This window comes from Ammodytes marinus (assembly GCF_949987685.1).
Source record: "Ammodytes marinus genome assembly, chromosome: 1".
NCBI classification, from domain to species: domain Eukaryota; kingdom Metazoa; phylum Chordata; class Actinopteri; order Uranoscopiformes; family Ammodytidae; genus Ammodytes; species Ammodytes marinus.
The window spans coordinates 13,048,028-13,075,000 of NC_137230.1; the positions used below are offsets into that span (position 1 = coordinate 13,048,028).

Below are 26,973 nucleotides of genomic sequence, written 5' to 3' on the forward strand. Positions count from 1 at the left end.
TCGTCCCACTGGCGCCAGTGGACTTTACACCCTGTTTGGTTTCAGCAGGGCAGGCGCCCCTCAGCGTCACCACCTCTTTGTCAGAGTTCGCAGACAGCCTGTGTAGGGTGTAGCTATCACAGGTGTGCTGCCTGCCTGAATACAGCAATACAGTTTGGGCAACCAATTTTTCCATTCAATGTCTTGCCTATACTAGCCTATATTGGACATGACAGTTCATAAAAGTTTGATGAACATTCCAGAGGTAGCATGAAAAACTATCTATTCTGTATCTATGTATCTTAGGCTATGAACAATATATTATTATTATTATTAATATTATTATTATTATTATTATTATTATTATTATTATTATTATTATTATTATTATTATTATTGTTTTTATTGTTATAATTTTTAATATTAATAGTATTATTATTATGAATATTATTAAAAAGACCAAAACCACAAACGTATTTTTTTAATGGGTCAAAGTCTCGCGACATCATACCTGAGTGGGTTAGTGGCAGTGACACCTGAGGCTCGGTGTAGGAGCAGGAGAACGGGGACGAGAGCGACTGTGAGATAATTTCATCTTTTACAGACATTTGTCACTGATGCCTAACATAGCTCTACCTGTTGATACATTTCATACCCAGTGACAGCCCAGGACCGTTGGAAATTGAACCAGTTTGGCTCGCGCGTTTGACCGCTGTCAGTGTCCTACAGTTAGCCCTAGCTTTTAGCCTGCCTAGCTGCCATTAGCAGATATACAGCCTGAGAGTAGAGAAACGTTAGCACTTTTAGCTAACCCAGGCCAGTATCCAGGCTGACACATGTTTTCCTTTGGCAAATTTCACAGAAGTAACTATACCAATGGATGCCGTCTTATTTGGGTATGTTTGGAAATATCTACGCCAGTTGAAAATGAACTGAGGACCTCTTTGTTTTAGCAAAACTCTAAGACAAAGTTGGAAGGAGGAAGTAACCGTTTGTTATGACAGCTGTCAGCTGAGCTAACTTGCATTACAGTGCTGAAGTACTAGACATTTCCTTCTGGTGTTTGCTAATACATGCTGATTTTTATTCTGGGTGCAACGTTTGCGTCTACGGCAAGTGTTTTTGTTCCTTCTATAAAGCTGTTGTTTGCGCACAATATAAACATCATACAGAAGTTTAGTAGGCTATTACACAGTGAGTAGGCTATAATTGTGAATGTTCAACATATTTCACAGTTGAATCCTGCTCTCTTTATGTGTACATATATTTGCACAAAACAATACAAAGCAAACACTATCTGTCCTTATTAATGAGGAGGTCTTGATGCAGCGTTGATGAATGTGTGATGGAGGCCAAGTGTCTGTTTTTATAAAAGTACGTTTGACAGTTATTTAATATGTTGTGCTCTGTGAGGCAGTGAGAATGTCTTTGAATGAAGAGGGCTATGTGGTTCGGATCAGAGGATTACCATGGTCCTGCTCGCAGCAGGAGGTTGCCAGTTTCTTCTCTGGTGAGAATACACATGCATTCTTCACAGCCTTCCCTGAGGCATGAATTATGTCATTGTGCGACTGAAATAACTTCTAAAACAATCATCTCAACTGTTTTGCTTAGTGTTGAAACTGGTGATGTTCCACGGTTGCTTATCCAAAATCCTAAACTCATTTGTGTATAGAAATGTAAATGCATATAGAATCAGAATCTCACCTGAATCATTTGGATTGATTATGGAATTCAAAGTCAAACAGTTTTTTTGTAAATCTAAATTAGTTGCAGTTTAGTAACTGAATCGCTCCCTTTTTTGTAATGAAAGCATTTCTGAAAGCTCAACTAATCTTACTTAATTACAGAGTGTGATATCGTTGGGAAAGTGAACGGCGTATGTTTCACCTACTCCAAAGAAGGCCGTCCCAGTGGAGAGGCATTTATTGAGCTGAAAACAGCAGAGGATTTCAAGAACGCCCTTTCTAAGGACCGAAAATACATGGGACACAGATACATAGAGGGTGAGCAATATTTGAAAAAAAGAAAAGTCAACTGACACTATCTTTTGTATAATTACTGCGCTATGACATTATTGATACCGACAGAAAAAGTATAACGTTATTGTGTAGCGATGTGCTTACCTGTGCGTTTTCCATGCATGTAAAAGTTTGAGTCTTGACAAATTAGCTTTAATGAGAAGTATGAGGTGTATTTTTCAGATGTGAAATGTGACGTGTGTGTGTTCATCTTCCTGTGTCTGAATCAGTGTTCAAATCAAACCGTAGTGAAATGGACTGGGTGCTGAAGCGTAGCGGTCCTGCTGACTATGACAGCTGCAGTGGCTGCATGCTGAGACTCAGAGGGCTTCCCTTTGGCTGCAGCAAAGAGGAGATTGTGCAGTTCTTCTCAGGTACATGAGCATTTCAACTTTTGTCTACTTATTCTTTTGAATTTTGCTGATCTTACACTATTTATGTTTGAGGAATAGTTTCAGACACACGCTCATAAGTTTTTTGTTAGGGCGTTAGCCGTGCTGATGCTTTTAAATTGATGCATTTTAACTTGCAGTGCAAGACAATCGAATGGGATAAACCAATTAAAGCAATGCCAGATGCATGTAGGCTTTTATACATTTCACTCAGTTGTTGGTCAATATTTTTTTACATAGCACAAGGTATATAGTTAATCAAATAAATCAACAAAAAAAAGTTCCACTATAAGTTCTGTTCACTGTTCAGCCTAGATTTACAGGCTCTTTCTTAAACAGTACCATGATATTAGGAATACGACTTTGATAGTATCATTAAGAATCAAAAGTACTGCCAATTGCACTTTGAACGGTGTATTCCACTTTACTGACCAACCCAACAACATGCTGGCACTAAAAACACTTCCACACTATCTGTTCACATTTTTGTTTTGTTTCTTATTATTAGGTGGTATTAAATTGGCCAAGTCAACATGTCTGTGTGTCATGGCCCAAAGGCCTCATGTACATTTGTGCTTGTAGTTTAATCATACTGTGATGACTTGTTTGTCCTTGTTATGAATTGTTAGTATGCCTATTGTCTCTTACCATGTTGTTTTAATGTTAAGGCACTTTTTAACATATTTATGCTATATGAACTTAACATCATGCCTCCTAAGGAGATTAAAAGATAGTAGAATGGGCTGAGCTGGTTTGGGCTGAGGGGAGACAATCCCATGCCACTGATCTGGGGTCAGTACTGCTATTCTGTTTTCTGGAAGCTTTCACCCAGGATAATCAACTCTCAACAATTATAATATGCCAGCTTCACTAAACACTGATAAATAATAATTTTGCCGGTGGCCCAGTTATGTATCAGGAAAAAAAAATGTCTACTACATCTACATTAATCATATAGCAGCTGACTCCAGGCCAGTATATGTTTCAATTACTGGGTATCTTACAAGTGTAAATTCAGTCCTTTGAGATGCCCTTTTAAATGCAGTCATATCAGATACTACAGCTTTTATTCATTTGTTGTGATGACCTGAAAACTCCAGTGATGCAGTGGGTGTTGTTCAATATAATTCTATATATATAAACACATATCAGTCTACCTACCGACCTATGTATTTATGTGTGCTTGGGTTGAAGGGTTGAGAATCGTGCCAAATGGGATTACTCTGCCAGTGGACTACCAGGGGAGGAGCACAGGGGAAGCCTTCGTGCAGTTTGCCTCAAAGGAGATAGCAGAAAAGGCTCTGGGGAAACACAAGGAAAGAATAGGGCACAGGTGGGACAGACGGGAAAGGGACGGGCTGGACTGGGGGTTGGGCTTCAACTGTAGTACTTAATGGGTGGCCTTATTAGAGTAATTGTGGTATTTAAGGGATGGGTTATGTAATGGTTGAATGATAAGTATGGGTTGAATGATAAGTATGGGTTGGTGTGCAAGAATAATTACAGTACAAAATGATAAAGTGGGAAAATCAATTGAGTGGGTCATGTTATATTTATTAAAATGCTAATTGGGAGGCTTTAATGGGTTCATGTTTTAAAACAATGGTGATATGTTAACTAATGGGGTGAAAGGTTGTGTATCTAATCTATAAATCAAAGGTGGTGTTACTATTTTATGCCTTAGACATTTATATTGTTGGTAATCTATGATATGACCCGGGAGCTTTTTTTAATAGTGTTAGAGCAACATTTGGCCCTTTTACACATTTCTTATAGATAATTTACTCTGGAAGAGGGGATCAAGTGTAGTATAGCAGTAAAGTATAGCAGAGGACAGTCAAGGCATTTCATTAAATCATCAAACTCCTTTTTGCATTTCTAAATCTTTGAAATGTTCATTGCAACACCTAAATGGATTAGTAAGTAAGAAGGTGAGGTTGGCGTAGAGAACCTTTACTACAGCCCTAATGCCAGCTAGTAATGAGATTGTCTTGAGGTTTTTTCAGTTATTCAGACACCCAGCTCCAGCTTAAAACTTCTAAGACCATATTTATTTTAGAATATTTGTCTTTTGTGTTTATCTTCTTTGTCTGTTAATCATATTTATGTTTGTAACCCCAGCTAAGCCTTTACTACACCGTAACCCTTTCATCTGCCCCACCCCTCCACCCAATTGGCCTCTCATATTACAGGTATATAGAGATTTTTAAAAGCAGTCGTAACGAGATCAGAGCCTACTATGAGCTGCCCCGGCGGGGGATGGGAGGACAGAGACCAGGTCCATACGACAGACCCATGATGGGGGGCCCCAGAGGAGGGTTCTTTGGCCCTGGGCCTGGCCGCGGTGGGGCTCTGATGGACACCATGAGGAGTGGAGGTGGAGGTGGCTATGGAGGTGGAGGTAAGCAGATTATGTATTTGTGCATTCAGGAAAATCTGGTGGCTGCACCACTGTAATTGTGCCAAAGACAGTAGAACAATATAATATTATAATAATATTTCAATATGCCATGAGCTACTACTAGTCTATTTCTGTATTACTATTATTATTATTTTTTTCCTATTTCTTTATTGCATATATATAATAATATATTTTATTATTTATTTATTTCTTTGTATTACTTGTCATTCTTTTTGTTGTTGTTGTTGTTGTTGTTGTCTTGTCTCTGACAGCTTGTCTTGTCCCAAACGTGTTCATGTAGTCTTGTCCCACACACAATGGTGTTTTTGTCATGTCTCGCACTGTTTTGTCATGTACCACATCACTTAAAAAAAAAAGAAGAAAAAAAGACAGTAGAACAAAACATTGATAAATATGCAGACAATATGGAAATGGCAACTTTTGGCCACATTTAATTTTGTTGTGCGTTTAAATGTTGAAGGTTGAAACTTGAAACTTGACTTGTTGACCAGTCAGGGAATGAAATATTTTATTTTACAGTTGTCATCTGAAGTTAACGAGCATAACACAAATATATCTCCTTTTAGATGGAATTCATTTAGAGATTGGTTAATTGTTACAAAACATTCGGAACTTTTTTGAAATATTATACATTTATTTCACAAGAAGTCACAAATAATGTCTATCAGACATTTCCCATTTTTGATTCATTGCCATAGTAACTTTAGTTACTTCTGCTTTTGTATATGATTCATGTGCTAACTAGCCCACACCAAGTGATGTGGAAGAATGAGTCCTGCTTCGCTTTTTCTATGTAATTAAGTAAAGTAAGAATTTTCTGTCTTTGCTCTGTGTTGGTGTCTGTCCAGGTTACGGTGGCTTCGACAACTACAATGGTTTCAACAACTACTGTTTCGGCAACGGCATGTTTGATGAGCGAGTGAGGGGAGAGAGGGGAGGAGGAAGAGGTAAAGTCCAAAATCTATTGATTTAGATGTTCTGAGTTAATGTTTGACAGCCTCAGTTTATAGTTAGTTAGCAGTCTAGCAGTTTAACATTGCTGCTGAAAATGTTGGACATTTTGAAGCCTTGATAGGTGGTGGTTACATGAAGATTTCCCACACTTTTTCAAGAAACATGAATAACTTAAAAAGCACATATCTATAGAATGTTCTTATTCTTATCTGTTGCGTTTTGTTTCATTTATTAAGTAAATTAAACGTTGGTCTGCATCATCAGATTACTTGTCTCCTTGACATTGCAAAGGTTGTATTGGTAATGTGTTTGTGTGTTTCCGCTCAGGGACGGGAGGCCACGGTTACGGTGGTCAAGGTGATGGTGGATCAGGCTTCCACAGCGGCCATTTTGTCCATATGAGGGGTTTACCATTCCGTGCCACAGAGGGAGACATCGCTAAAGTAAGAACACACACATTGAGACCATTTACAATGTCAAACGCTTTTTCATTTCTATAAAGGGTACCAGCAGTTGTTGGCTTTAAAAGTACTTTCCTCAAAAAAGGTTGTCAAAGGTTAATCAGGTTAAAACAAAAAGCCTTACGGTAAATGTAAGTCTGAAATACTTTCTCTTAACAGCCATACGCTGTGATGTTAATGTTTTTGAATCAGTTACAGGCTTTGGGAGACGTGATACACTTATAAACTGTGATTATAGTGAGAGTGATGGGGTTTCAGCCCTGTAGCCTACACTGTCTCCACTGTAGCTACAGTAACTGCTCATACTCATAAAGTGTTTACTTTTGCATAAACTATAGAATTCAAAAGTATTAATAATTTTTAATGGTTTAGTCCTTCGGTTGCTTACCTGTCTGCAAGTCGCTTTATTTTAATATTTCTAATCTATAAGCTACTGCATTTGAATTTTTTTTTGACAATCTGACATGATTTATCTATTTGTCTGGAAATTCATTCAGACCCAATGTCTTTTTCTTCTTTCTTTGTGTAGTTCTTCTCTCCTTTGAACCCACTGCGGGTCCACATTGATGTGGCCCCTAACGGCAAGTCCACTGGAGAAGCAGACGTGGAGTTTCGCTCCCATGAAGACGCCGTAGCAGCCATGTCCAAAGACAAGAACCACATGCGTATGTCCTCTTTCCTCTTCAACTCACTTGTCCTCATGTTGGTTCTTACACCACCACGTTATGTGTGTTATGTTGCCATGTTCATCACACAAATCTACCTGTTGACTTAAGAGCAGTGGAGTGGATCAGTTATATCCTGGAGCAGAATAATGGCACACATGTAAAAGCTTAGCAGATAAGCAGCCAGGGTTTTGTTTGGTTGGAACGGGGTGGGTTTTAATGTTTGAATTAGAACAAATTAAACCTTTTTTTAATAAGCTGTTTTGCGTAGGAAAGATCAGTTAAGTATTCTTCATTAAAGTATCTGAGATACTTTAGATGATACTTTATCAACAGCAGAAGAAACAATATGACAACATTCTGTATAAAAGATGGATTGGTGTTTTCTCCACAGAGCATCGCTATATTGAGCTGTTTCTTAACTCAACAGCCAGTGGAGCAACTGAAATGAGTGAGTTTGATTCACCTCTTATGATATTATAGTTTTCATAACTGCTTTGTTATGGTAAATGTATTTATTTGTACAAAAAATATTTAGGCGTAAGCAGATGACTGTGACACAGGTGGTCTGTGCAGTTATTGGTTTCTTGAATGTGTGTAATAAAGGTTGTGTTAGCCTGTCATTAGAACTGTCTTTTAACACTGACCTGTCTTGTCAAAGCCCTTCCAGGTCGTGGAGGTGGTGGTTACTATAGTAACTCAGGAGGAGGAGGCGGCGGTGGTTCACGGAGCAGCGGGCTGAGAGGCGCATACTGATGATGTCATCCCAGTCCACCCTGATGTTAATCTGGAGTCTGTTCAGGCCACATTCACTCGATGACCTTTTTCTAAGCAGGAGAGCTGATCTGAAGTCACCCATTTGTTGTTTAAGAGCTCATTTTTTAATGTGGGGTTGTACTAAAAGTTACTTATAGTAGGACAGACCAGATATGACCTTATTGAGCACTATAATTACACCATTCCTAAAGGCATATATAGATTAAAATTAAGATGTTGGAGCTGATGTAGGTGTTATGTTTAGAACAATTTGATATTGTGATATTGCTTTTCATGGTTCACATGAAAAGAGAATTTTCTCTCTTGATCTGATTAAGAAATCATACACTTTATTTTATTCACAGTTTTAAATGTCTTTAAAAGTATAGTAACTGAATGGGTTACAGTTTTCAGTTACTCTATTAGTATGCACCTTAATGCACAAAGCTGAAAGAGGTTTAGGAGGTTGAGCAATGAGCAATGTTTTTAAAACCTTTGTTCATACTGGTTAACTGATTAACTTTCAGCATAACATTTCACCCTTGTATGCTATGCTAAAACTAAATCGCACTTGATTTCATACCAGCTTTCCTGCTTTGAAAGTTTTGATAAACGTGAGCCAGTGTGTTTTCTATGAATGTTTTGAAGGTTCATTACAGAATTTAAAAATAAGTTGGACATTCATTTCCACTCTCAAAGAGTGGAGGTAAAGTCAAGTCTCTATATTTAAGCTATAAAATAGCTTATGCAGCTGTTGTACATTTTGCTGAATACATTTTATATTTAATTCTCTTTCTGTCTCCCTGACATCACTTTTGCACAGATATTTATATAATGCTAGCAAGTACAACTGGAAAAAACAAATGTTTAAAGGAACACTCTGCTTGTGACATGTGAAATGAAGAAACAGAATCTGAGTTGGCGGTTTTTAGCTGGACATATAAAAGACCCAACAGTTCAACGACATTATATGTTAACAGGAGAAATGTCAATGACCTACATCAAAATTGACAGTAAACAACAAAGAACATAGGAAACAGGATTATATTTGTAACATGATTTAATCAGAAACTGCTACACAGTTAATATTAAATTGGCAGGATTTAGTAAACTAAAAAGGGCCACAGTGATTATCAACATTATGTATATACAACATACAGTGGTTTCAACACTGTACAAGTCCCATTAAAAGCTGGGAGGTTTATAAGAGCAACTCCATACAAAAACATTTCAGGCCTAGGTGCATTTCAGAAACATTTACCTTCAGCACTTAATGATGTGTTAAATAGGTTTGAGTTTTACATATGTGAAAGAAGAAAAAACACTTCTTAAAATGAACCCAGGCCCATTTTATCTCTTCATGGGAATGGATACTTCCAGTTCTTTTAAAGTCAAAGGTTGTAAACATTGTATTTTAAGTACAAAACCAGAATGTGCAGTGGTATTCGTATAATAACCCCTCCCTCATTACTGGAGCAGCAGTAAAATGTGGTTTGTGTGTAATGTCTGCATCTGCACTGAATATAACTCATTTCCAGTGAAACCTCAAGTTCCCTATACTTCTGAAAGTAAAAATGATTGTGCATAAAACATAAAATCAAATATAAATAATCTATTACAAGTAATAGGATTGGCAAGTGTTCAAACATATTTTGTGGCTATGTTGTCATAAGTTGTAACACTCGAGTGTGTTATTATACCACTAACTAGCGAAGTGGTCATGTTGGCCGCCAGAATGATTTAAAGTCACCAGAGATCTGTTGCTCTTCTTGGTCCTTTTGAGCAGCACCCACTACATTAGTGTCAAACACTGTACCGTGCCTTTAATCTAGACTGATTGCTTGGCTAGTGTTGCTACTTTGAAATATTTGACTTTGATTTTCTCCTTTGGCAACATGAGAAGAGCAAATAGGTAATATTCATTGCATTTATACAGGCACAAATGGGACAAACGCTGTAAAAAAAATAACAAAAAAAACATTTTCAGTTCCTTTGAAAGCCACAGCCTGTTGGGGAACTATTCATAGTGTTAGCAGAGCAAACTCTGCTTGGAGCAGTGAACGTTCCTGGAATACGTTTGCACATTGAATAATACATAATAATGGGGAGGACAGACCTGACCAGTTGGCCTTTTTCCTTCTGTACTGATTCCTCTGAACAGATGAAGGCGGGCACAATATAATGTCCACGTTGCTCCTGTTAAAAGACTGCAATTGAAGTTGGCAGAACATTTTTTGACCCGTTTTATATTGGGGCGTAGTTCATATCGTCTCACAACCAACTTGAAAGAAATATACCAAGTTTGTATTTCAGTTTAGTATCCTGTGAAGTAGGATTTAACCTGTTGATTTGAGTTGATATGTTGTGCCTGTGTTACTGCTGCCTTTCGGATTGTGCACCCTCCATCCTCAAAGAAGGATGAACGGGAGTCAGAAGCAAAGGCCACGGTACTTTATGTATAATAACACTTAACTGTATTCACTAGTTTGAGGCTTCATACATGCATTATCATGATGCAGTACTACATAAGACTGGGGGATTGCTTTAGTAAAAAACTGCATTCAGCTGCAGAATTTGGTGCTCGTCACCGTCAGTGCAGTTTCACTTCATTGTAAAGCTGTTTCTTCTTTTATATAACCAAACTCTGTCGTCCCCTACACTTTGCAGGGGAGTGTCAGTGCATGCAGGGCTGCAGTTCACTTCAATATATCCACACCTGTTGTGCATTTTATAGGATTTGGTTTTCAATGTGGCCAACCAGGAGTTTCCATCTTCCACCCAAACAGTCCTGCTGTTTGATACTATTGTGCCCTGTGCTGTAAACTGTACTGTAGACGTATACACAATGTTTCTTCCATTGTGTTTAAACGCTGTTGTATTTCACTGAGCATATATTGATTTCTGTAAAGTGTAGCTTTTCTGTGTTGCTTTTATCCGGCCCGGCTAACACTTGGATTAACCCAAGTGATGACAGAGAAGATGTTTGAATGCTTTCTGCTGCATGACAGTAGTGACGTTATACAAAGACGAGTCGGAATGATGCAGACGCGCCTCTCTTTAAGTATACGGGACTATTTCAAACTGGAAATGAAGACAAATGAAATGTACTAAATCTTCATGCACACCGTTTCTAGCAGCACACACCGTGTTGGGAGAAGGATCTTTCTCAGAGGACTGCAGGGTGGGGATTTACTGAGTGTGATTGCAGATTGTTTGAGGTCGTCAAGACAACAGGCCCTTCACGTCGGATTGGAGGAGCATCTCTGGAGGAGGAGGGCGTGGCAGGTGTCGCAGACTCTGACTGGTTTTGGTGAGGCGGGCAGAGGCAGTTCGTTGTCTGAGCAACTGTTACAGAAGATCTCCCCGCAGTTCCTACAGTGGTGCTGGACAGAGAGACAGAAAAGAGAACGCTACAACCACTGTACTGCACGAAACAATGTTGAGTTGCATCAGGAGAACAGGTGCAAAGTAGCAGTTTCACAGTCCTCTTTACTTTTTTTTTTACTTATCATTTAGAGGACTCACCTTTCGTCTGGAGATGGAGAACTCCTTCTCACACAGCTTGCAGTGACTGGCTTCTTTGTCCTTCAACCAAACCTGACCCCCCTGAAACAACAAGACACAGTCAATCTCTAGTTCACCCTAACTTTACATTAAAACAAAACACAACATACTTCACTTATCCAAAATCAACCTTGTTGATGACGTTTTACCAAGATTCAGTACTAGATGTTATTCTTTTCCTAATATTATCTCTATCCTAATTTAACCTCTTAAATGATAGAGATTTAAAATTAAACATATTATTCTGCTATTTGTTTCTCTGTTTCTTTACCTGAAGAGTTTTGTTGGCTTCTTTGATGTCCTCAATCTTTAGTTTGGATCTGATGACAAAGAAAAGAGAAGATTGTTAGCGCTATGTTTAAGGAAATACACAAAATCACTAAAGGTCATCAGCCTAAACTCTACTTGTTTGTAAGGTTGTGCACAAGCTGCTGGGATACTCCGAGAGCTTAACACTTTCAGGTAGTTCACCTAAAATGCAAGTGATGATTCTTATGAGGATAATAAGAGTTTTAAAGTGGTTACAGACCGTATGTTTCCCCCAAAGCTACACACATACACAACATGTGAAACACTTTGAATATTAAATAGAGCATTGAATAATCTTACAACGGACATTACATTTGGCGCAGACACTTTGAATGTTAGCATACTCACTCGCTTAGTTTGGAGCCTAGTTCCTCAAGTGCTTGTTCTTGGTCTTCACAGATGGTCTTCAGCTGAATGTTTTCATCATGGAGACGATGGAACTCCTGGACAAATAATACAAAACACATCAGAGGACATGCGTTGTAGCAGATCAAAGCCATATGCGTAGTTCAAACAGAAATGTACCGCGAAGCCGATAATGTGCACAATCTTTTTACCTTCTTTAGTCCGTTGATCTGCAGCGCCTCAGTGCTGAGCTGAGCCACCGTATCCCTCTCTCTCTCTAGATCGTTTTGTAATGTCTGCCTCCACTCCCTCTCTATCTTCAGGTCTGTATCCAGCTGCTGTCTGCAGACATGTGCATACCACACCAAGAAAAACAATAATGAGGACAGACAGAAACGGGCACAAGTCAAATATTATACTTAACCACAGTGCTTTGTATATGTTTTTGGTCTCCTAAGCAATTAGGTGTTTATGAATGTCTTTTAATGAGTCTATCAGTTTGCATGTATTTCCAGGTGTTTTTTTGCACTATTTAGAATGTATTTATTGTATATATTTCTTTTTTTTAATCCTTTGTACAAATTGCACCGTGGATCGGAGAGTAATGTATTTTGTATGCCTCTGTATGTCTGGCACATAATGCAGAAATGGACAACAGAGGTGACTTGACTTGTTTGGCTTACAGTTGCCTTTCTTTGTGTTCGATCTGCCGCTGCAGGCTGTCGGCCTTGTTGGCAAAGTCCAACTTGAAGCGTCTGGTTCCCTCCTCGGCCGAGGTGCGGTGCCTCTCTGCCTCCTGTAATCTGCACCATTATAACCAGGGACAAACTCAGGACCATGGAGAGAGAAAACTGGGGGGATGGAGGGGAGGGGAGGGAGGGTGGGGGGGAAAGAATGGAGGACGGCGGTTGGGGGAGGAGGGGTGAGGTTAGGGCCGGGGGTATGGCGGGTGGGAAGGCTGAGGATAAATGAAGGAGGATGGGGTGAAGGAAGGCACTGTAAACGGCTATGTTACAACACCACAGAGTTCAACGTAAAAGCGTGCAGTGCAGAGTGGAATTGTATGGTTTCAAAACAGAACAGGTGAGGAGTCAAAATAAAGACGCACAATGAAACAATGAGAGGAAACTGCTCACAGGGGGAAAAAAGGAACTGAATGCAGCATTTTAGTGCACTGGAGTGCAACATCTTCGTCATATTGCTCCCATAGGACGCTTTTTGGGATGCATTTTTAATAAAGTTTTAGATCGTGTTGAGCCGTCTCAGGTACTTGCACAATGGAGGAGGTTAATCCCACAACCATGACTGACAGCAACCGCTGACTTTGAGAGTAATTACTGTGTTACTGTGTCTACCTGCTTACAGCCAAAAACTCAAACCACACCCAACTCTTTAAAAACATCAAACTTTATTGATCACGATGTTAAAAGACAGAGTTTTCAACAGCTGTACCCAGTGTTTTTTTTGTTCTTCTACAAATTGAGAGAAGTTACAGTACTATGAACGTGGAGTTAGAATAGGTAGAATTGATTACTTTCTGATCCATCACATCAGTCAATAAATATGCCAGGACGAGACACAAAAACACATTCTAGTTCCTCTGACAGGAGCTCCAAAGCTTGACAGCTGTGTGACGACAACACCTCTTTAGACTTGGCTCAATTCTGTCTGTTCTTTCTGCAATAAGCATGTATGACATCAGCAAAACTCTGTTTAGGTGAATCTTCAGTTTGACTGAATAGCAAGGAGGAGATGAGCTATGTTCAAATAAGTGTGAAAAGTTGACTATACAAAAAACAAATAAAAAATCTAACAATGTAAACGTAGAATGTAGCGTCCATGACATGAGCCCTACTTTCTGCTATCATTGTATTAAATTGAACAACTAATTTGTAACATTTGCAACATGACTAAAGCTGATGGATCTCAATGTACTGCTCACGAGACAGTAAACTACCAAGTGTGTTTACAAAGACAGAGAGTGAACGGTCTGCTGATTTCAGACACAGCGAGAGGTCCTCACAGCCAGAAGTCAGAAGCAGATCAGGAGGTGTCAAAACATGCATGGCAAACTGGCAGGAGGCTGCACAAGGAAACTCCTGTCTGAATAAACATCTGCAGTGATTAGCGCTGACTGTGATGAAACGCAGGCAGCTGTGGAAAAACAGTTTTCATGTTCCTGTCTCGTGCTTTAGAGCTAAACAGTGCGGTTCTGGTCAAAAGACCACCAAGCAGAGAATCACAACATCAACATGGATGTTACTAAGGGACTGTACCAAAGTGATAAGGGTGGAGGGGATCTAAGAAAAGGTTTACGCATTTTGTTTATATATCTTCTTTTTTTGTCTTTATCAATACATTTTTTTTCTTTCCAGAGAGCTGAGTACAGTAATTAGTCACTATCCAATGGCAGCGACCATCTTCACTTCATTCTGCATTTTAACAAAAGAGCATCAAGCATCATAAACAGCTTTTGGTCCAAAACTAAAATGGCTAGAATATTTGGCATACAGGGTGCAATACTAATTTAAATTTCCTCAAATCATTGCAATGTGAAAAACGATTATTCCATAAACATATTATGGTTTAAATAGGAGTACAACGTCTTTTATTTCATTGGCCACTTTAATATTACCATATATTGTGGTGGAGGTTTTCTCTCGATCAATAGAAGGGTCCAAAGAAAATGAACGCTTTAAAAAAAAAAGTGAAATAGAGAGTTTATCCCCTTCCTCCCTAACCGAGTATCTTTTGTACAGTCCCTAAATACTACAGGGACTCAACTCTAGCTCAGCGTGTCGCCACATGAAACAACTCAATAGTTGTAACACAAGTGGGGAAACCCAATATACTCATTCTAACTCAAGGTGAACAACATCAATGACCCTACCATTACATCTCAGAGCCAAAACAGTCAACTAGCTTACTGCATATAAAACGTTTATAGTATGTGTGTGAGTGTGTGTGTGTACGGCTGAGCATATGAGTCAATGTATTAAACAAGTGTATAATTAATTCATAATGTTTCTTCAGTATTTATTAAAGGTGTACTGACGTAACATTCAATTTCAGACAGTTCTCAGACCAGCTAAAACAGGACATTTAGAGGAAACTCAGAACTACGTGCCAGCAAAGTTGTCTGAGGATTTAACTAAGGTTAATGAAACATGGTGCTGTGGTCTCCGTGACTCCAGTTTTCGACTGATTCTGCCGCTGCCCTCAGGCCATAACACCCTCTGATTATTTTGTGCAAATAAACAGGAATTTCCGTATAAGTTAAGTCCACAATTTATTCATTCAGTAGTAAGCAATCGTGTGTCTGCGTGTGTGTTTGGTTATGTTCTTTCTCAGAAGGAGATGTCCTTGACTAGTTTGTACTGGTGCTCTGTGTCTGTGCTGGCACACTTAACAAATGACATAGCAAGCGACCTGGTCTGACTTAGCAGATCCTTATCACTGCACGAGAGGAGCAAAGATACAAATCAGGAACAACAAATGAAACATGGAGGTTTCAAGGGAGCAAAATGGATGGATGTATGATGGATGGATGATATGAAAGAGACAAACAGAAGGGAGGAAAGAAAGAGGTAAGAAAAGGAAGGAGAAGAAAAGGATGTCATTACATCAGTATTCTAAGTGGGCCCCGGTTACACTGAACACTTGAAGTGACAAGCAATGCAGTAGATGTAAATAAAACAACGCATGAAAACACAGAAATCTGATTTCCGGCGACACACTGCCATAGTCATCAGTCTGGATAGAGTTCCTTTTCCCAGTAAGCATATGAGTAATGAGATGAGGTGGGGAAAAGGTAATGTTGACAGATGGATGAATCAACTACATTAGACAAAAACTAGGATTTTAAGGTGAAGCCTAGACAGAATCCCACTGTCGCATTAGAGATGTAAGCCTACATAGCATCCACAGCTGTTCTATCACCATTTAATCTCAAGTGGAAAGCATCTTCCATTGTACGGGGTATATTTAATACGTTGGTAAATACATTTAATTTCTAACACTGTCTTTGATTTGTTTGCTTGTTGCCAATATCACTTTTTGTGAAAATCAGTGAATATCTCCTCACTATCTCCTACCTGTCCATACTGTGTGCACGCTGAAGACAAATCTGGTGTAAGTACACAGCAGTTGTATGTAAACAAAGGGTATGTTAGCAAAGGGGGCCCACCGTAGCTAGCAACATACTCATTTACAGAGCCTAGGCGGTGTATTATAACTGGATTTTTCTTTCAGAATTGCTGACTCCACCTTCGAAAATATTTTCTTCATTAGATTCTTCACCTATGACACTAAACGTCCACCAAAAATAACAAGTGTAACCGGGGTCTGTGTCCTACCAGCCTACTTAGACCATCAGAGCAGCAAATGAAAACATTCACAACCAAATCACACATATGATAGCACAGATTTAAACCAATGGGGTGAGGAGGGGTGGGGATGGGGTGGGGATTCGGGAAAGGAAACCGTGTTGACTGGTAAACGATGGGGTGAGGAGGGATCATAAGGCATCAATGAACCAGCAGGTGGCATAATGACAGATTGGAGCATATTACTACAGACTTTGTGCAGTGGTGACCAAGAGAATTGAGCATGCATGAACTTATCAGAAGTGTCATTTTTGACCGATGAGAAATAAGCCAGTCAAAGGGGAGACGGAAGATTTACCTCCTTAACAATTTCTTTGGGGAAACTCAAAAAGTGATGAGGAAGACGACTCAAGTCCTTTTCCCCTGTGTTTTCTTCAGTTTATCTTCTGCATAGCTTCAAACTAGACCATGTAGAACTCCTTTTAAATATATATTTTTAAGTGATTATAAACAACATAAGAAAAAAAAGAAAATGGCTAATTTAATTTAGATAATCATTTTTGTATTTTTTTAAAAAACAAAGCAACGGTTGCTTACAACTACTTATTAATTCTTTTGTTTAAAGGTCACAGCCAAAGCTGGTTAAAGGGTCTCAGAGACGTACAACTTACTTAGCTGAAGAGAACCTAGTTTAGATTGAAGGAAGGACTGAAGAGACCCATGGGACTGACTGTGTGATTTCCCTGTGTTTGGTTAGTGCATCTCACCTTTGCTCCAGCTGCTTCATGGTGGCAGTGATCTGATTGGTCTTCTCCTCCAGACGACTGATCATGTTGTTCTTCTTCTGCATCTCGTCATCAGACGACTGACAAATGAAAAGGACTAGATGTGAGTTGTAGTAATAACCAAGGTATGTGTGCACTGTATAGGACACCAGATAATGAGTGTAACCAGGCCAGGGGGTGTTTGTTTGTACCTGCATCTTGGTGTACATTTCTACATTGATGGCTTTGACGTCATCCAGTTGATGTCTCAGTCCGATCAGTGTGTCCTGTTGAATGATGTGATGAAAAACAAAAGGCGTCAGTTGGGTTCGGATCCCGTTCACATGGTGACAGCTTGTGGTATCCAATCCAAATAGTTTCTCTGTAACTAAGCAGGCTACTCTTTCTTTCTTTTTTCTTCATTCTATTCATGATGCAATTGCTCATACGATGGCTTTATTTTTTTATTTGCTTATCCAATTATCCACTCGATCATTTATGCACTGGCGGTCTATGCATGATTAAAGTCAACACACACACACACACAAATAATTTGGGAACCGAGTCATATTCATAGAGTGTATTCGACACATTTTTGCGCTAAGAGCTACATGTCAGTGAATTTAGATTTCTAGAGGACACTGTTGATCACGGTGATCTGCAGCCATGGCAAGCTGCTACTGCATCTCACAGCCAGGCTTGACTAATATACAAATAACTGTTGGTTTCTATGCAGCAGAGTTCACATGTTAGTGGTGAAAGGTCAGACACTGTCAGACAGGGCTGCCAGAGAGACGGGCAAACTATTACTGCACCCAAGTGACAAGTACACGCTGGTGCTGTATTAATATAGTTTGGTTAGCATGCGAACAGTTTGTGTCTAAAAAGGGTCACTTAAAAATTTACTGATCGGGCCTTTTTCCATCAATTTCCACATTATTACCATTAGCAATCCTGATGTTCAAGTCCTATGTAAACCGTGGAATGTTTCCGTAGAATAGTCATGTTTTGTGATTTCAGCTCACTTATTTCTAAATAAATCCCTGTCCAAAAAGGAAGAGAGGTGATACGGATGGAAAATGTGTGCCGAACCTGTTTTTCATGAATGTCTTTCTCCAGTAGTTTCATTGCCAGCTCCATTTCCTGTTTCATCGACACCTGGACTACCAATTCATTCTCCACGTCCTGAAGGTTGAAAACACACAGATACATGTGTACGGTGTGTTGTAACACCATTTCCTCTTTGTAAATGTATACATTTTTATTCACACACACACAAGCAGTCGCAGTCTGACCTGTCTGAGCAGACACTCCTCTTTCAATTGCCTCCGAGCCTCATTGTACATCTCATCCAAACCCTGACGCGACGTTTTGTATGTATCTCTCTCCAATGACACGTCGCCTTGGGTTACCTTGGTTACATCACACCCACAGAGACAACAAGTCAGCATATCCAGCATCACTTGTATCATTTTAGAAACAAAGCTGGTACAATTTGTTTGAATAAAAACTTTATTAATAAAACAATACTAGTGGACAATTAGCTGTGTTTCTTTGTGTTTTGAGACAGCAATGTGTTTGTGTGACTGTGTGTTTACCTCTAATTGCTGTTGTGCCTTCATCATAACGAGGCTGTTTTCACTCCTCAGCTGCTGGTTTTCTTCCTGCAGTTTGATGATGTTGTTCTTGGCTATGGCTAACTGCACACACACAAAACCCAAGAGTAACTCAGTTGATCAGTTAGGCCAGTTAAACAATAATGCTCACACCGACACATTCACCTGAACATATTTGGCTCAATGATTGTGTCAGATCCTGTTCCATTTTGCACTGTGCTTTGCCTGTTTCTGTGTGTATAGCAACAGGCAAAGCAGGTGGATGGAAGTTGAATGATAATCATTCTGTGAACAGTTTAGCAACACAAAGGCTCTTCAGTCATGATGCACATTAAAGTGCCGACGTTCACCTCTTGCTTAAATCTGATACGCAGTTATTTTGAGTGTGGGTCTCACCTCCTCTATGAGTTTAGTGTTGGACTTCTCTAGATTGTCCACTCTGCCCTGAAGACCGTGAACCGTGGAGCTAGACACACAAACACAAAGAAACAGAAATGATCATCTTAAATTATGATTAAATTACAACTCATGATAAAAACTGACAAAGTAATTCAATGTCATTTCACATTCTTGTTTATTTCCAAAAGCTGGCCTTTAGCTCTGTAACAGTGGCAACATTTTACATCCGCTGACCTATTATTCCTTTCAAGATGAGCAGATCAATGCAGTGATTCAGTGAAATGCTTTATGTGGAAAAGAAAAATTGAAAGAAACATGACTGACAGTCTCAGTTTTAATGAAAGTGTCTGTATTGAAGGTTGGGGCACAGTTGCACTTCTGAAACCGCCAGACTTGTTCAAACATGTGCAATCAGCCATTCAGCCTTCCGCCTTTGATTCAAGGCATTAGAACACTATTCAAACATGGTTGGTCCCAATCAGTTTCTGTTTAGTACAAAATAAACAGGATTTATAACACAGGGCTTCCACTCCTTAAACTGTCCTTGAACTTCACAAAGCTGTCCAAGTCATCAGTTCTGATGAATACATAAATGTCTTACTTGAGTTGTCGGTTCAGCTCCTCTACATAGTTCTTCTGATCCAAGATGGATGCTATCTGGCTATTCCTGTTGCCATAGATAAAACAGAGATCAGTGTCACATTTGGGCTGCCTTCCTGAACCACTATATTAAATAAAGTGGAGAGACAATCAAAGAGCATACCTTTCTTCACTTCTGTAATCATCAATGTCATTCTTCAAGTACATCGAGAAGTCGATCACCCCAACCTCAAATAAAAAAAAGAAACAAGCTAAGTTGATATAGCTCAAGAAGAGCATTCTGCGAAGCAATGATTGCACAACCGCACCTTAAGTAGTTGCAAACATGAATGCTTTGTGCGGCAGCATTTCCTAATTTTCCCGTTAACCGCACAAAGGTATAGAAACAAAACAAGAAGTTTAGGGAACATCATGACCCTGGCCGGGCTCTGGGAAGTAGTGTTGGGTATTTTTACGCTTTAAAAAAATAATGTAAAGTTTGAAAATAAAAAAATAATGAAAAGAATCGTTAGTTGCAGTAGTGACTTAAACAGCGGTAATGAAATAGGATTGTTATATGAACATGACTTGTTACTAATTTAAATGTATACATCTGTTCATAACTTTTACATCATCTTATACATTTTCCATTCAACAGTATTCTCTAGTTTTGTCTTGACTACTAGGATGATGGCTCTTTTCATTAAAGCTTAAATCTCTGTGTGTGTGTGTGTGTGTGTGTGTGTGTGTGTGTGTGTGTGTGTGTGTGTGTGTGTGTGTGTGTGTGTGTGTGTGTGTGTGTGTGTGTGTGTGTGTGTGTGTGTGTGTGTGTGTGTGTGTGTGTGTGTGTGTGTGTGTGTGTGTGTGTGTGTGTGTGTGTGTGTGTGTGTGTGTGTGTGTGTGTGTGTGTGTTAATCTGTGTAACAGCTCACCATGTGATCGGTAAATGGCTGAATCTAAACAAACACAACTCCAAATCTGTCTACGTTACAAGGATCTCGGGCCACACTCAGCCAGTCAGGTGTGAACTCAGTCTGCACAGGCGAGTGCATTAGTAAGACCGATGCCTTGCACTCAGCAGGTCAAAGTCTAGAGCCATGGAGTAGAAACATGACACCACAGTGACTGCTCTCCTTCTGCCCGATGCAAAGATAAGACAACAACACGTCTGCATATCTGCTTCCCCAAAATAGAGTCACTGAGGGTAGAACTGTTTCTTGTCAATTAGCTGGTAGGCACAGGGGAATAGAGTGACATTCTTTGTGTTGACATACATATTTTGTGCTGGTTAGTATGGTACAAGCGAAATATTAGATACAATCATGGTGAGGACAAGAGAGGTAATGGTAAATAGACTCGACTTGTATAGCGCTTTTCCCTTTTTTTCCACAGACCCAAAGCGCTTTACATTTTTTTTGTACACATTCACCGAATCACACACACATTCATACACCGATAGCAGCAGCTACCGCTCAGTGGACTGCCAAACCTACTTCACCAGAGCCGCCAATGCTACCAGCTGGTACCACGTCATCAGATATTTTGAATCCAGATAGCACACTCATATCAAGGCTACATTTTACTTTCTGGTGTAAAAAACGTTTTTTTTTTGTCAAACTGTCAAAATACTGTCTCAGAACTGTTTACCTGAGAGTCCAGGTCCTCCCCTTTGACACACAGGTTAGCGTCGATGACATTCAGGCCCACCAGCAGGCCCACGATCACCGCTCCCTCCTCCTCCAGCATCAGCGCAGAACTCTCATAGAAATCACTGTAGGACCAAGACACAACACTGAATAGGAGCCACGCTAAAAGCAGGTTTGATTTTAATACCTGTAAAAAAAATATAAATATAAATTTCCGTAGTGTCGTTACTTTGGTAGACCAAGCTTTCATTATTATTTATTTTACAAGCTGTTTATACTACCAGATCTATTAACGGCTAGATCCGTGTACAGGATTCTCATTAAAATGCTGTATTTAATTTATTAACTCAGAAATTTAAAAGACCATTTTATTTAATTAAACACTTTTAAGCCAAACCTCTTTTTTGCTGGTATCTGAAACTTGTAAACATGACTAACTTAAGGGGGATTTGTTGACAATAATGAAAATCTAGAATGTCACAAGCCTACAGGTTATACTAGTACAAAGATCATCACGATATGTTCATGTGTGAGAGTACCTGAGCAGGTCTTTTCTGGTGATGAGGAGTCGTAGGTAGTCGGCCAGACGTTTCTGCATGAGCGCCAGACGCAGCCAAGCTCTGGCCCTGCCTAATGGAGTCCTGGAACACACACACAACAAGACTAGATTTTTGGGAGTTTTGACGGTCGAAGACTGCTGGTGCTGCCTTGGATATGGTTGGATTGGTCTTTGGCTTTGTTTTGTTTTCTTCTTTAGATTGTTCTTGTTGTTCTTGAATGTTTACTGCAGTCTAATAGTCACATGGGATCATCACATTACCTGTTCCTCCTTTTCAAAACTTCAATGGGACCATGTTTAATAATGCCTATATTTGTCATCTCGCCGACTTAAAACTGTGCTTTCGAATGCTGAACATTAATCTAGAGCCAAAAGGTTTGCACTGTATCTATCTGTAGCTTAGTCTGGCTGGGGGAGACTACGCTGTATGTAACCTTGGTATCGGGCGTTGCAAAGACGCTGCTCTGCTACATGTCCGCTGATCTGACTCAGCAGCAACAAAGGAAACAGACTGTGCTCTCCAGCTCAAACTACACAACTGTTCCCCATTTTGGCTGGATCACACTAGACCTGAATATTACTCACTTGATTCCCTGTGTAGTGGCGGATATAAATAAAGCAGGACGTGGAAATCATGTGCAAGAATCAGAGTGAGGCGCCTGATTACTACAGAAACTAGAGGACACAACTTAAATATTAATGGTGGAATCAGCGATTCTGGAGAGCGCTTGTTGTCAAAATCAGTGAATTTCTCCCGACCATCTGCTACCTGTCTGTACTGTGTGTGCGTTGAAAAGAAAATCCAATGTTCAAACACAGTGTAGGTTGAGTTTTCTCTATAAAACGGGCATGTTGCTAGCCAGTTTACTAGCCAGTTTACAGAGCCTAGACTGTGTATTAACACCATTTTCAGCACACACACAGTACAGACAGGTAGCATCCAGAATCACTGACACTGAGGTTTTATAAGAGGATATTTTACCAACCATATTGGGCACCATCAACAATCATAGGTGTTATTACAAGTTATAGTCACAGCAGGTGTAGTAATATGCAACACAACTCCTAATTACACATCAGTCTGACAATGGCAGCAAAGACACTTCTGCACAATAACTGATTTAGTTTTTTTCAAGGGTGTTCATTGCCCACAACTGCATGATTGATTGAACAAAGAGAGACAAAAAATTATAAAATAATACAGAAGTAAAGAAATAGTGAGGAGGGAGAAGTGAGGCATCAGTGAGAGTAAAGGTGAAGTGAAAGTACAACAAGCGTAGCAGGTTAGTTCCCTGCTCAGGCTCAGGTGCCATGTTTAGGTTTTCTGTTGCTTGTGTGTGGTTATGTTTAGTCTCCTGTTCCTATGCCATTAGGTTACATGTCATGAACAGGATTCTTACTTAAGTCCAGGTAGGTCTCGTACGGAGGCTGAGATCTCTGCGGCTTCAGGACACAGCTTCTCCACCAGCTCCAGAGGCCCCCACAGAGACTTGTTAAAGCCCAGGAATGACTTCTTCACTGGAGAGAGACAAGAGAGGAAAGAGGAAGAGACACTTCTCAGTCAGACGCTCTCGAACCGTGTGAAAAATCTAGAAGTGGGTACGTAGGCATCACAGAAATATCCTTTTAATAAGTGTTACCTCTGAGGCCGTGTTTGAGGCAGTGCTCCATGACAACAAAGAACTGCTGCAGAGGAGGGTAGTCCGAGTCCAGCGTTCGTCCGAAGCTCAGAGCCGACTCGATCAGCCCCTTGATACTCAGCTTGGCCATGTTCAGCAGGTTGGCTCGCTCCATGGCCATAGGGTCTCGCAGGGCTGCAGGAACAAAAAACCACGAAAGCACTTTACTTTTAATATATATGCCGAAAATAGCAATATTAACATTTAAAAAGGTCACTACAAATGATCATTTTTCATTATAGAAAGACTGAGGACCTTTGAGATTGTGACCTCCAACACAGGAATGCCTTTAAATGCTCCATCATAGGCGGTCAACCTCTGGGTTAATGTGTAGCCAAACACCAGATCAGGACGAGACTATGTCAGGTGGAAATGTACAGAGATGTTGCCTAGCAATGTAAAATAGTGTTAATTGCCCAAGAGGCAGCCATAGACACTGACAAATCTACAGATGATTGCTTGGGAGCAGCAGCATGGCTGTTGGGCCCTGAGGATACATACTATATACTACTGTATAAGAAAACACAGCAACCCTTTTACTGCCTGCTGTGTCATCATGTGACTTTCAAAGCTACAATGCTAAAGGGTCAGGATGTTCCAGAGGGGATTTGAGTTCATTGTAACTAGTACATGAAGGTAATTATTCTAAATGAATGTTGTGTGTTCTTAAAAAAATAATAATAAAAAGAACATTGAAATGATGACTGAGCCCTGTTGCACTGAACACCTGCAACAAATGTAACAGACACCTGACAGTGACATCTGTCTGAAACTGAAGCGTGGGGAGTTGATCTGACTGAAAAAGAGCCCACAGCCCTGCTGAAATGACGGAAGATGTTTATGGATGCACAAGTAATCGTCTATGATTAAGATGTATTTTTTTTTACACTGAACCCTTTGGAGCAGTTTCTCCATCTCTCTTTTTATAGATAATTGTGAATTATTTGGTTTTTGGACTACGAATCTGGCAAAACAAGATTTTTGAAGAACATGGCTCTGAATAATTGTAATCTTCTTTCTCTACAATTTTTGACAATTTCATAGATTAAGAAGATTCATCCAAAAAATGATCAACGGATTACTTTATAATGAATACATTGGTAGTAACAGCCCTACTCTCATGCGCAACAAAGTTATAGAATGTGTAGTTGTATCGAGGCAGCAACTGTAGAGATAGTACAGACCAGTGCTGATGATAAACCCCAAGGGAATGATAAAAGCAGAACATTTTCCATTGGCACCAGTGCAGCATGTGATGCTTCAGGCAGTTAGGCTGTGTGGCTCCAGTATAGCGAGGATGTAGTCTAATGTCAGAGCAGAACCGATTGATACAAAATAAATTGGCCAGACACACACACACACACACACACACACACACACACACACACAGGATGGATGGTGAGGTAATGTTGGATGTGGAAGAGGGTGGAGGAGACGTAGCAACTGGGTTTGTAATGCTGGTACATCCACACACACACACACACACACACACACACACACACACACACACACACACACACACACACACACACACACACACACACACACACACACACACACACACACACACACACACACACACACACACACACACACACACACACACACACACACACCAGCTGAAAATATGATATGTGCTTCAGTTAACAACTGACTGATGTGATTGATTGATCCTGACCGATGTGTCCCTGAAACAATGAGTTACTGGGTGGCATTAGACCCGTGTCACCACACACCCACCTCCTCATGAACCACCCCTGATGCTAATAATAATAATACTCTACCTTGGACGTTCCAGTCCCCGGGCAGAGACGTCCTATGCTCCGAAACTTTGGGCAGGACGTGAATGCTCCCTGAAATGGTTTCGGATGCTTTCCTGGCCAAAGCAAAGATGGGAGCCTGCCATCGCCCGTCTCCTCCTCCACCACTACTACCTCTCACAGCGCTGCTAGTGATAGCTTTCTCCACAACAACAGCAGCTTTCTCCTCTTGCATCCTCAAAATCCCAAATACCTGAGCTTTGTCCTTGCTGCTGTCGGCTTCAGACAAAGCCAGGTCGTGCTCTGCGGGCGATGCCATGTTCGCGTACCTCTGAAATGAGTATAGTGGCTGTGCTGGTTCATGCGGGTTGCTAACCGTTAGCGAGAGCGTTAGCTTGATGTGCAATTCACCGGGCGACCATTGTGACAACCCCAGCGTGAAAATACCTGCGATACCACCGGCCCACAGCACTGACAGGTCAAGCTCGATCACGCTACAGGCAAAAAATGAAGCTTCGTAATGTCCCCAGAATGGTAAACGTAGGCGTCGTCCTACATGGCGGACGTTATAAGAATCGGTGGAGACCGCGCGGGCAGCAGCTCACGGGAATAAAGGCTTTTTCCGTTCATAGCGGCGTCCGACAGATTTGTTTACACCGAGCAGACCTAACCGATAGTAGGCTTGTCACGGCCCCGCTGCCTGCACCCTCCGGAGGGGCGGTGTCAAAGGACTCGCTCACAAGATACACAAAAGGCAGCACTACGTCATGATTTGAGTGAGTGGGCTGCATTGACGTGGAAGTGGCGCCCCCTGCTGCTGTAAAGAGAGAACCGCACGGCTGCCTCCAGGCGCAGGAATCATCACCGCCACAGGTAGGTTTACTTGTGAGTCCCATAGCCTACTGAAACTACACGCAGATTTGAGATAGGCATACTTATACTTGTGCTAGCCTACTTTACACTTCTATTTCACAACAATTCAGAGGTTAATATTGTAGACTAGCCCTACAGTTTTAATATTTATAAGTAGCCTAAAATAAATAGTAGGCTAATAGTTCAAGGGATAAAGTATTCAACAGTAGGCTACACATATAGGCATAGGTCTACCTGGCAGTATAACAAGCTTGGTTACATCTTAAATGAATAAATAGCCTACACTTTTGTGATTTAATAAAATAGTCAAACAAACGTGCAGGGCTTGGTTTGTGGCAATTGGTCTTAGTAGAGCAATATGTAACAGGCTGGTTTGGAATAATTGTTTACAGGTCATTTCAAGAACATTGTGTGAGACTAGAGGTGTCAGTGGTAGGCCTATAGTTGACAGGAGTTTTCATGTACTGTAGGCCATATATATAGGGTAATTCGTTAAAGTAGCACTAGCCTCCTTACCTTGGCTGTAGGCTAAGCGCTCCATACTCTCGCTGTGAGTGATGCCCCATCGATGGAGACTCTGAGGGGAGTACATGGTGAGTAGGGCTCTCCTCTGCCCACTGCCTTGTTGCAAAGAGGATAGTCAAACCAAGCAGATCTGAAGTGGCTCGGTCTGGTTTCTGTTGAGTCAAAGTTTTTCTTGACCCTTATGATGATGTGTAACCAGATGTCTCTCCCTCCTGACCTGCCGGGGCCTGGTTGGGCTTCTCACAGTATAAGGATGTGTCCCAGTTAAGTCACAGTCTCAGGATGTGATTGGCTTCTGATTAGCTGCACAGGACAGCCTGAGTCAGAAAAAAAGACAATGGAGACAGACAGGCTAGATAAGACATAGGGATTGCAAATAC

At 40.4% G+C, this 26,973-nt stretch overlaps 2 protein-coding genes across 6 annotated transcripts; one reads left to right on the forward strand and one right to left on the reverse strand.

The window, feature by feature from the left end:
• The first annotated feature begins 513 nt into the window (after positions 1-513).
• Positions 514-7,691, forward strand: hnrnph3 (heterogeneous nuclear ribonucleoprotein H3 (2H9)). 3 transcript variants are annotated; one of them, XM_080030072.1, is made up of 11 exons: positions 514-559; positions 1,397-1,489; positions 1,830-1,985; positions 2,231-2,374; positions 3,587-3,725; positions 4,585-4,793; positions 5,663-5,761; positions 6,096-6,211; positions 6,759-6,894; positions 7,289-7,345; positions 7,556-7,691. In XM_080030072.1, the coding sequence occupies exons 2-11, from the start codon at positions 1,402-1,404 to the stop codon at positions 7,648-7,650; spliced, it is 1,239 nt and encodes a 412-aa protein (XP_079886198.1). In that variant the 5' UTR covers positions 514-559; positions 1,397-1,401; the 3' UTR covers positions 7,651-7,691. The 3 variants fall into 3 exon arrangements, with proteins under 3 accessions (XP_079886198.1, XP_079886199.1, XP_079886197.1); XM_080030071.1 differs by lacking the exon at positions 514-559 and adding an exon at positions 574-875; XM_080030073.1 differs by lacking the exon at positions 1,397-1,489 and having other exon boundaries at positions 516-559.
• Positions 7,692-10,885: 3,194 nt separating this feature from the next.
• Positions 10,886-25,830, reverse strand: rufy2 (RUN and FYVE domain containing 2). 3 transcript variants are annotated; one of them, XM_080030044.1, is made up of 19 exons: positions 25,220-25,830; positions 23,397-23,570; positions 23,157-23,274; positions 21,737-21,838; positions 21,199-21,322; positions 19,736-19,800; positions 19,574-19,639; positions 18,970-19,039; positions 18,556-18,657; positions 18,253-18,369; positions 18,050-18,142; positions 17,170-17,244; positions 16,961-17,058; positions 12,552-12,671; positions 12,081-12,210; positions 11,872-11,966; positions 11,486-11,534; positions 11,176-11,256; positions 10,886-11,033 (listed from the first exon to the last, which is right to left on the reverse strand). In XM_080030044.1, the coding sequence occupies exons 1-19, from the start codon at positions 25,512-25,514 to the stop codon at positions 10,890-10,892; spliced, it is 2,118 nt and encodes a 705-aa protein (XP_079886170.1). In that variant the 5' UTR covers positions 25,515-25,830; the 3' UTR covers positions 10,886-10,889. The 3 variants fall into 3 exon arrangements, with proteins under 3 accessions (XP_079886170.1, XP_079886171.1, XP_079886172.1); XM_080030045.1 differs by lacking the exon at positions 12,552-12,671; XM_080030046.1 differs by lacking the exons at positions 10,886-11,033; positions 11,176-11,256; positions 11,486-11,534; ... (1 more) ...; positions 12,081-12,210; positions 12,552-12,671 and adding an exon at positions 14,351-15,324.
• Between the last annotated feature and the right edge of the window lie 1,143 nt (positions 25,831-26,973).

Coding starts and splice junctions, on each gene's coding strand:
- hnrnph3 (XM_080030071.1), top strand. Junction 2,375..3,586: donor GATTGTGCAGTTCTTCTCAG/GTACATGAGCAT, acceptor CTTGGGTTGAAG/GGTTGAGAATCGTGCCAAAT. Junction 4,794..5,662: donor AGGTGGCTATGGAGGTGGAG/GTAAGCAGATTA, acceptor GTGTCTGTCCAG/GTTACGGTGGCTTCGACAAC.
- rufy2 (XM_080030044.1), bottom strand. CDS start 25,514: ATGGCATCGCCCGCAGAGCACGACCTGGCTTTGTCTGAAGCCGACAGC. Junction 19,040..19,573: donor GAGCTGAACCGACAACTCAA/GTAAGACATTTA, acceptor TTGTGTGTCTAG/CTCCACGGTTCACGGTCTTC. Junction 17,245..18,049: donor AAGACATTCATGAAAAACAG/GTTCGGCACACA, acceptor ATCATTCAACAG/GACACACTGATCGGACTGAG.